The following is a 10,618-nucleotide window of genomic DNA, read 5'->3' as shown; positions in this document are numbered from 1 at the left end:
AATCCACCATCTCACGGACTCCACCACTTGTGTCTTTCCAATCGTTAGATCATTGGACCCCACCAAGCATCCAACCGTCTTCAAACCCCCACGCTTGTCTACTCTTATCGACAAATTAACGGACCAAAATCTCCCAGGTGTCATCCACGATGCCATATTACCCTCATAATCCAACGGACCCCAAAATACCTCCTCCTTTCTCCTCTCTCTCTCTCTCTCTCTCTCTCTCTCTCTCTCTCTCTCTCTCTCTCTCTGTCTCTCTCTCCCTCTCTCCCTTCCCAGCTCCACCTCCGCCTTCCTGTCTTTCCCACCCCCTCCAATCTCCCAGTTAATCCTCTGGGTTTCCCAATTTGCCCCTCCTCCTTCCCCTACAACCCAGGATTCTGAGCTCAAATTAGGCAATTTAATTTAAATTACTAATATTATTATGGCGGATTCGGACAATGAATCAGGAGGACACAACGCTGTCAGTGAGCTGTCTGCGAAGGAGCAAGACAGGTTTCTGCCAATTGCAAACGTGAGCAGGATAATGAAAAAAGCCCTGCCTGCAAACGCGAAGATCTCAAAAGACGCAAAGGAGACGGTTCAGGAGTGTGTGTCGGAGTTCATCAGTTTTATAACAGGAGAGGCTTCAGACAAGTGCCAGAGAGAGAAGCGGAAGACCATAAACGGTGACGATCTTTTGTGGGCCATGACGACGCTGGGGTTCGAGGAGTACGTGGAGCCCTTGAAGATTTACTTGCAGAAGTATAGGGAGATGGAAGGAGAGAAGAGTTCCATGGGAAGACCAGCAGGGGAGAAGGATGGTCCTGGCGGTGGGTCTGGTGGGAGCGGTGCTGCGGGAGGTGGAGGTGGGGCTAATTCCACCGGCGGTGGAGGTGGAGGGTTTAATGGTGGTGGGGGGCAAGGGATGTATGGCGGGATGATGATGATGGGTCATCACCATCAAGGACACGTGTACGGTGCTGGTGGGTTTCACCACCAAGGTAATTCAAGGTAGGTATTGATGATGATGATGCATAGCAGTGGTAAAAGAAGAGAGTAATGCGATGGAACATCTGATGACAGAGTTGCTTGAATGAGTGCTTGCTAATTGATGGAAAAGAACAGAATGTCTGTACTAGTACGATGATAAAAGTATTGTTTTCACTTGTAGAGAGAGCCCGTCATTACTTTCCCTCTTTGATCAGTAGTACGTAGCTGTCCTGTTAAGTTTTAGTAATGAAAAGGGTTTTGTTTTCCTTTCGTTTTCAATGTTAATCAGATCAAGATTTTAGCGCATGCTTTTGTTTTCTGTTCTTATTGTTGGTAATTGTGGCATCAATATCCCTGGGAGTCTTGGAAGTAGTGGAAATGACAGGGCTCAATTTGAGCTTCTTCTGACAGAAGAAAGAGTGAGAAGGGAGGAGGAAGGGTCTTAGGTTTTGCCCACCTTTCCTTTTTAGGAAAGGTGAACTTATGTCCTTAGTTTGCCATTTGTCACTTCGTGAATCCTTACTTTCTCTTTGTCTACCTCTGTACTCCAAAAAAGGGGAACGATGGCCATTCCATCTGTTTCTAAATCGAGCATATCTTTGGAACCATCTACTTCTCTGGTTTTTCCATTTTTACTCTTGTCGGTGGCGCCCTGCTGCTTCAAAGTTGCTGACAGCTCTCTCTCTCTCTCTCTCTCTCCCTCTCTCTATACACATATACAGCTCTATTTCATTTCTGTGCAGAAATATGTTTGGGAATTTAGGGAGCAGAACAAGCAATATGGTTAGGGAATTTAATGGAGCTGTTTGGTAGATGATGATCAGTTTTTGTTGAAAAGGAGCTCTCTGGAAGTTGATTTTAGGTTATATTTAATGGACACTTAGAGCTTACTTTTGGTCTCCTCATTATCCAAGTGCAATAATTCATACTACTGGAAGATCAACTTCTTGTATTGCCATGCCCTATTCAAATATTGTCAAAGTTTCTCAACTTTTTCCTCAAGTGGTGGTTCTTCCACTTGGGCGCCATTGTCTCGCACTTGGCCGCCTTCCACTCCCAGCAGTGTCCCTAATTTTCAATATAACTGAAGTCTCTTTATATATTATTTAATACATTCCATAAAGTATTCTGGTATTCCAGCTTTTTTAGTAACTAGATTATTTTTTTAATGCAAATCAGGGCGAACGGCCGCCCTAGAGAATTAAATTAAGCGTGGTAAAGTCGACCTAATTAAGTCATAAGGACTTATATTGATCAAATCATAGCTTACCAACTAGTTTGCTATGCTGCTGCCTTGGCTTCCTAATAAATATGATGAGCTTGGACCACCCACCCATTCTCTTGCCAGTGGTTCTTTAACTCTAGCGAAGATAATAAAAACTAGCATAAGCCCTATCAGTGTCTTTAGTTATAAGATTAATAACGGGTGTAGAGCCTGATTCTAAAATTATTTTGCGAAATCGCAGAATCCAAGCCGACTCCAGTCATGTGAAATAAACCTCCAGCTCCCAGCCTCGTGTCTGCTCGACGAAAAAGCAGCTTTGTTCTAATGAGACCAACTGCGATATTAGAATTTCAAGCCTAATGACAAGAATCTTTGTCGGTATTTTAAAAATAACATTGCCAAGTCGCCAGCCTTGATGCAAGCTCTCCGGTCTCGACACCTTGGGAATTAAAACCAAAAAAGCTACCTCCTTCCTTCCTTCGAATAATTCCTGAATAAAATTGCACACTGTAGTTCCAACTATTTTCTATTTCGATTGAAAGAAGTGTGCTTGAAGGCTGCAAGGACCAGGTACTTTATAGGGCTTCATATCAAATTAAGCTTTTTCTAATTTCCTCAATGAAAACTGAAGCTACCTCCTGCTTATTATCTTGGTCAATAGATGGGAAAACACATTGAATAGGGAGACGCTGATAAAAACCCTCCTCCATAGCAAACAACTTTCGGTAAAACTTGTTAGAGAATTTAACAAAAGAAATTTGTTCCCCAAATCAACTAACACTAAATCTCCTTGCATCTTCCAAAGCATCTGGAGCCTTTTTAGAAGAAAAGGATACCCTACTTGTCTTCCCATGACCTTGGTGATTAAACATGATCTCCAAGGTTCCCTAATCCTATACGTTTCTCCTTTGTAGATAATTGGATTAGCGAACAGTCTTGTTCGCCTTCCTCTTCATCCTCCTCGTCTTCATATATGTAATCGTCAACTTGTCCCTCCTCCAAAGACACATGATTAAAAATAGAACTTCCCATAAGAGAGTCTTTGAAGTTGATTCTAGTTCGAGTACCTTTTGTGCCCGGCCGGAGCCATTTCTGAATAAGAGATCTCATCATTAGCGTTATCTTTTGTCCTGATTTTGATTTTCTTGTTTGATCTCGATAATAAATCAGCTTCCTCGGAGGTCTTTTTCGGCATCATTTTCGAGTTGAGTTTCTATTAAAAAGGTTTTTTCTTGACAATAATTATTTGTAAATTTCTTATGTTACTTTAAATGCAAACAGAATAACTATCCAACATTTATCCTACAGTTAATTTCCATATCAAGAGCAACATTCTACATTCCATATTAATTCCGCTTTTCAGTCTTTCACATTGAGTTATTATTACTTGCATGAATTGCAAATATATACTTGCTTAATCTGTCTGCTAGCAGGATATGCCTTGTAAAGTTGTGGAACCTACGTGTATGGAAACACAGTGAAAAGAGACAGAGAAAAGTGGGTTTCCACCTTGACCCAGAACGCAAAATTTCAAAGCTTATAGGATCTGATCAACTAGCAGTTGGAACCTGGAAAAACACTGAGGAAAAGAAGTCCAGGCAAGCCCTACCTACTCTTCCACTTCACTTTATGCCTGTGCGCCTGTGTTTCAACAACTGCTTTTCTACTCGGGCCGCGCGGAAAATGCCTATTGGGTCGAGGTGTCCCTTTTCTAAACAACGAAAAGCAAGGGAGTCACCTTATGGAAGCACTGCACTAACCTCAGAAAGTCGTCAGCCCTTCATATGGTGGACGAAATCTCGACGACTAAAATTACACCCTAGTTGGTGTATTCTTCGGGTAATCATTACTTATTCCAACGGCAACAAAAAAAATTATATAAGATTCTTATGTAAATATAAGTGTCGCGTTACTTGTTTATATTTAATCAATTATTTAATATTTTTTATATTCTTAATTCATCATTTATAATTACTCATCAACTTGTTATGACTGTTTTCTATGAGGTTTTTGCATAATTTATTTGTTTGTATAGTGTTTTTTATATTTTGTTTTTCATTTTGCTTAGAAAATGTTAATGCATTAGCCTATTTGCTAATTGGATTTCCATTAAATATTTTTTAATAATTTATATTTCAAAATACCTTCTTCTTCTTCTTCTTATTATTATTATATCAGTGATATTCATTAAAAAAATCATGTTATTATCATTCAACAAAAAAACATATTACTGATAAATATTTTAACTATTCACACAAAACAATTCCATTTATTGCAATTATTCATGCATGCAAGAAATATATTTATACTAGTAAATATATATTTAATGTGTTTGTAGCCGTGAGATTTAGGTTTCAGAGGGGTTTAAAGAGGAAACTCATTCCTCTTATTAAGAAGCTTCGTGAGTCGGTAACTATTCCTAAACATTTTTTTTTTGTTTCATTATTATAGTTTTAGTAACTTAGATCTTGGTTTTAAGGTTTTGTAGTTTGCTTAGTTCTTGACACGTTAATAATCATTTATAACTTTTCTTTGCCTTTTTGTTTTCTTGGTTACAAGTTGGATGTTAAATTCTAAACATGTCTTATTTATATGGAAGATAATCCTGTAAAAAAATAAATTAAAAAAGATTATGAAATTTATTTTTTTAACTAATTTAATATTAAATGATAAAATTTAAAATAAATTCAATTAAAAATACAAAAAACAACCCGAGTTAACTCGGGTTAACCTATTAAGTAGTATTTACGGATCATGAAACCAAGAATAATCTAATAGAAAGCAAATAAAAAAATAAAAAAATCTAATTCCCAACTAATCTAATATTAAAGAATGAAATTGAAAAAAAATTAAAGAAAAAAATAAACTCTGAACCAACCAAGTTAAGACGCCAAACCGACGATTTGTGTCATGAGAGTGAGACAAACCAATAAAAAACAAATTTAACATTAAAAATAAAATTAAAAAAACATTGATGAAAAAAATTAAAAAAAAAACAAAGACAAATGTTTTTTGATGGGTGATTTATGAAACGTTTCATCCATTAAATTATTTTCTTGTTGCTGACCTCTTTTATTCAAAATAGCTAGCCAAATATTAAACTATAGCTTTAGAAGAGTAAAGAGAATTAGATATTTGATTGAATTAGTTAATAAAAGAATTGTCTTTAGAAAACCTAACAACTTTTAACCAAAAAAATAAAAAAAAAACCTATTGGTCTAGCTTCCAAATCTTTTTATGCATAACACTTGATCTTAAAGAAATCTTAGATAGTATTTGTAATCATTCTCTTTCCTTAACCTTTTTTCAATACCAAAATCCCCCCCGCCATGTTAATATACATTCTTAATTAGTTGATGCCATTTCAAGTTTTTATATTTGGTATTATGACATTTTAATTCTCACAAACAACATAAAGAAGAATAGCATAACTTGCTTTTAGGACAAAATCTCCTAATTATTTTAAAGTATAAAAAAAGAATTTGAGTTCTATTTCTAACAGCCATTATTTGCATCTTGCAAAGCAAATAAGTTATTTTTCATCCCATTAATTACAACATAAATACCACGTCAAATTACTAAAAAAAGATCTTAAAAACTTTAGAATCGGATCACTATTATCATACTGATATTTCACATTAAAATAGACCTTTAATATGTTGAAAAATCATTATATCTCTATAACTATTTGAACAACATAGCCTTATTTTTTTTTCATAATAGAATCCACTCCCAAACCTCTTCTAGCTTTTGGTCTTGCTACAAAATTTCAAGCCACCTTATACATTTTTTGAATATCCCATGTTATATCACACACACACGGTGAAAACTTAATGAAAATAAGCATGCACGACATGACAATTAAGGGGAAATTGGTAATTTAAAAAGAAAATACCCACAAATCTTATGTTTAATGGTATAGACCCGACTAAATAAATATATATGAAAAAAAAAAGAAATTAATTATGATACATGGCTTAACAAAATAATTATAAATGCTAGTATTATTGGAACAATGGTAGAATGGTAATTACCTAAATAAATAAATAAAAGATTATAGCTTTAAAGCCTTAATGGCTGACCATTTAGAGAGACTAGGGGGAGGAGAAGAGCTTTTATTTTTCTTTCTTTTCATCTTTCAAATTTGTTTCTAAAGTTGAGATAGAGTGTTGATTGATAAAAAAACAAATCCCATAAAAATCTTGTGGGAAATAAGGAGAGTGAGTTAGTAGCGAGTTGAGGTTTGAAAAATTATGAAATCTAGGTGAAAGAATAGATGGGTTTCTTAATTCCCTCACCATAATTTCTTTAAATTGTTGTTGTTTGAAGGTGTAGGAAAGTCTACCCTCCATTAATTTTATTTTTGCTATAAGTATTTGATTTTTCCTAATAGTTAGTATAGGTAAGAGATTGTTAGATTTTAGGTGTTTTGAAATTGATTAGGAAAATGTTAGTGTGGTGATGCCTTAGAGGTTTTGAGCTAGAAATGATAAGATTATGAGATAAATCGATAAACTTAGGCCATGGATGGATTAGTTTAGGAAGTTTTAAATTTTGATCATGTTTATGTATTTATGAGATGATTGAGTTGGTTTTGTATGTTGTGTTGATAATACGCATACTAGGATTTGATTATGTTAGTTGTGAAAAGAGTTATGATGTGATGTGATTAGGAAGTTTGGGTTTGTGAAATACTTGTATAGATGGGGTTGATTTAAATTTTCTATCATGTGTTTGATAAAATGACATGTTTGAAATGAATGTTTGGTTAAAATGAAATATATATTTGGAAAACCCAAAATGACATAACATGTGTTAGGGTAAAATGAATGTTTTAGTTGGAATTAAATATATGTTTGAAAATCTAAAAATTTATATAATATGTTAAGATGAAGTGAGTGTTTAGCTAAAATAAAATAAATGAATTGGAAAGCCAAAAATAATATATTATGTGTTAAAATGGAATGTGTGCTTGGAAAAGTCAAAATGATATAGAATGTTTTAAGATGAAAGGAATGTTTTGGCTAGAATGAAATAAATGCATGGAAAGCCAAAAAATATATATTGTGTGTTAAAATGAAATATATGCTGAAGTGATATAAAATATATTAGGATGAAATGAATATTTGGCTAAAATAAAATAAATTCATGGGAAACATAAATGGTATATTGTGTTAAAATGAAATGGATGCTTAGAAAGCTTAAGTGGCATAAAATACGTTAGGATGAAATGAATGTCTGGCTAGAATGAAATAAATTCATGAGAAACTTAAATGGAATAATATATGTTAAAATGAAATAAATGTATTAGATGTAAATGAATGTCTAGTTGGATAAAATGATAAAATAAGTGTTTGACTGAATGAATAAGTTAGTGGCCAAAAGGGACATGATGAATGTGTAAATTAATGAATGAATGAGTTGATATCCAAAATGAGTTATAAAGAATGCTTGAGATGAACAAATATATAGGTAACCCAAGATTAATAATGGTTGATGATGTGATTAAATAATTGGACAATATAGATCAAAATAAATGAGTATTGACTTAGGTACCTTTTTGGATGTCAGAAAGACATCCAAGGTAGGACCTACAGTGGGAGGGGCTCATTCAGCAAGAGTACTAGTTATGTGCTTGTTGCCTTACCATTCCTTTATTAATAGGAGATTCGTGAAATTTATTTGGTATATAAATAAAGTGTGTGTGTGTGTAAAATCAAGTTTGAAAATATACAAGTCAATCAAAATGGTAGAGACTGTTATAATAAAAATAAGTTGGGCTTAATGGCAGGGACTATAATGAAAATAGTTTGGTTGTAATGGCAATGACTATCATGTGTAAATAAGTCGGCCATGATGAAGACGATTATTATAAGATAATGAGTTGGCCATAATGAAGAGGACTACCATATGGATATAAGTTGGCCATAAAGGTAGAGGCTATTATGTAAAAATATATAAGCCAAATAACGTGGATAAGAAAGTAACAATGAAATATTTGAAATAACTGAAACTAAAAAGGGTTTGGGAAAAAAAAAGTAAAATTATGGAATTGAGTTATGATATATTTGGAAACAAAAAAATAAGTACAATGAAAGTAGAGGGGATATAAATCTAGATGAAAAGGAACAAAATGCATAGGACTTATACTTAACTTATGTTTATTCATAAAGAAACCATGAATGTGGTATTCACTCATATGTACCTAAATAATAAGTTGCATTTAGATATATAAAGTCATTAATATATATTCTAACTTCATATGTGATTTGCAGGTACATCATCTATGTTACCACAATCATGATTCTAATATTTAGTTTCTACTATTATTTCTATTTAAGTAGACTTTTGTAAAACCAAAGTATTTATGTAAATAAATTTATATACATACTTAAGTTAGAATATTATATGGTTGTAAAAGGTAAAAAAAAAAAAAAATTTCTAAACAAATAATTGTGAATAATCTTAAGTATTATAGTAGTTTTATTTTGATAAATGAATGTCGTGAAAATTGCATGAAATTGTTAAGTATAATGAATGGTGAGAATGGATGCATGGACTAATTGTGGGTTGTGTTGTTGATATGTTTGCAAGTATTAATGCAAGATAAAATTTTGGATAGAACCTCTGTATAGGGAAAGTGTTGTTAAAATTTAAGTATTAAGAGAATTTTGTGTTCGCCTAAAAAAATCTCTCATGGGCCTAAATTTGAGCTTTACTAATGATGGAAGGATATATTTCGAAGACTTCTCAATGGTGAAAGAAGGTAATATCACCTTGGTTAGGAAAAGCGCTTTAGGTTAGGTTAGGTTATTAGTACTTAAAAGTACATTTTCATTAAGGTTTTATATCATCATTTTGCACTTGAAGTATCAATAACTCCTTAACTAAAGCATGTTTTATAATAATATATCTAATAATATAAGATACCTTTAATTTATGGTAAATGTCTATTTTTAATGCAGGCCTATCACATAAATGAAAAAATTGATTGATGACTTTAAGAACTTAAATTGCAAGGATAAAGAGATGGCCAAACTTAGAAAAGAGATGTCGGTGCAATCCAAACCGGAACACTGTTCGGTAATTGGGTCATATCTAGAGCTATATATCTCAGATTTAGGTCCAATTTATATGGATGGAAAGGTAAGACATAGGCCTACAACTTTCATATGGAGCCCAAGATCTAAAAAGGCCATTATCAAGTCCAAATTGTAGCAACAACAAAGAAGCCCGAATCTGTCTTCCAGCCCGAGCACTGTTCGGTATTTTGGCCATATCTGGAGTTCTAGAAGTCCAAATGAGCTGAAATTTTTACACAAGAAAGCTGAGACAATTGCCTACAACTTTCATGTTTGCAACTGGCTCCAATTTTGACGTTATCAATGACGTTTTGGGCAGACAAGAGAAGATAAGGATTGTCACCAAGTCAAAAGTTGGTCACCCACTTATCAATTAGTCATCAAATCAATAGTTCCCATTTTTGGCCTATAAAAGGAGGCATTTGCCATGCATTTAGGCATCTTGGTGTTCAGATCAAGATCATGCTCTTCCTTTCTCTCTTTGTATTTTTTATGCTTTGTTTTCATTAATATTAAGTTTATGCCTTTCATTTCCTTTCCTTTACTTAGTTAACTTTTATGTTCTTATTTTGTTTATCTATTTTTCTTTCTTTCATTATGTCTAGCTAAGTTAATTATGTCAAGGTGAAAAGGTTACACTAATGGTGTAAGAATAAGTATAATGTAAACTTAATATGGACTTTAATGTTTGATACTAACATGTTTTATATTTGCTATCTTGTTCACTCTTTAATACTTTGCTTGTTAAATGACTAATCTTGATTTATGTTGTATAACACTTGGTACAACAAATGCTTGGCACTTTCATAGCCCATAATGTATGGTATAACCGACACCTGAGCTATGAAAGGAACTTGATTTGTTGTTAACATAAGTTATAATCATGAATGCTTGACGAGATTTACAAGTATTAGCATTAATTGAATAAGATGACTAATGTAATCATGTTAACAATATATAATCTGATTGGAACCTCCTTTGTGTGTGGTTTCCAATTCAATAATAAGAGTTTATACTATACTTGTTTGATATACCATTAGTGGAACCTCTAACCTTGACATTTGTTATTATCATTGTTTAATCGTTACATTAATATTCCATCTCAAAGTTCTCATCATCTTCTTCTTCTTCTCTTTCTTTATTATTATTATTATTACTACTACTACTACTACTACTACTACTACTACTACTACTACTACTACTACTACTACTACTACTACTACTACTACTACTACTACTACTACTACTACTACTACTACTACTACTACTACTACTACTACTACTACTACTACTACTACTACTACTACTACTACTACTACTACTACTACTACTACTA

General features: G+C 33.2%; 1 protein-coding gene across 1 annotated transcript; it reads left to right on the top strand.

Moving 5' to 3' along the window:
• The first annotated feature begins 239 nt into the window (after positions 1-239).
• Positions 240-1,394, top strand: LOC105115804 (nuclear transcription factor Y subunit B-3). Its single transcript, XM_011012829.1, has one exon. It carries the CDS (start codon positions 428-430, stop codon positions 998-1,000), a length of 573 nt encoding a protein of 190 aa, XP_011011131.1. The 5' UTR covers positions 240-427; the 3' UTR covers positions 1,001-1,394.
• The last annotated feature ends 9,224 nt before the right edge of the window (positions 1,395-10,618 follow it).

This window comes from Populus euphratica, unplaced genomic scaffold (assembly GCF_000495115.2).
Source record: "Populus euphratica unplaced genomic scaffold, PopEup_1.0 scaffold769.1, whole genome shotgun sequence".
In the NCBI taxonomy this organism is placed as follows: domain Eukaryota; kingdom Viridiplantae; phylum Streptophyta; class Magnoliopsida; order Malpighiales; family Salicaceae; genus Populus; species Populus euphratica.
Note: the sequence above shows the minus strand (reverse complement) of the source record. Positions and strands in the feature narration are given on the sequence as shown.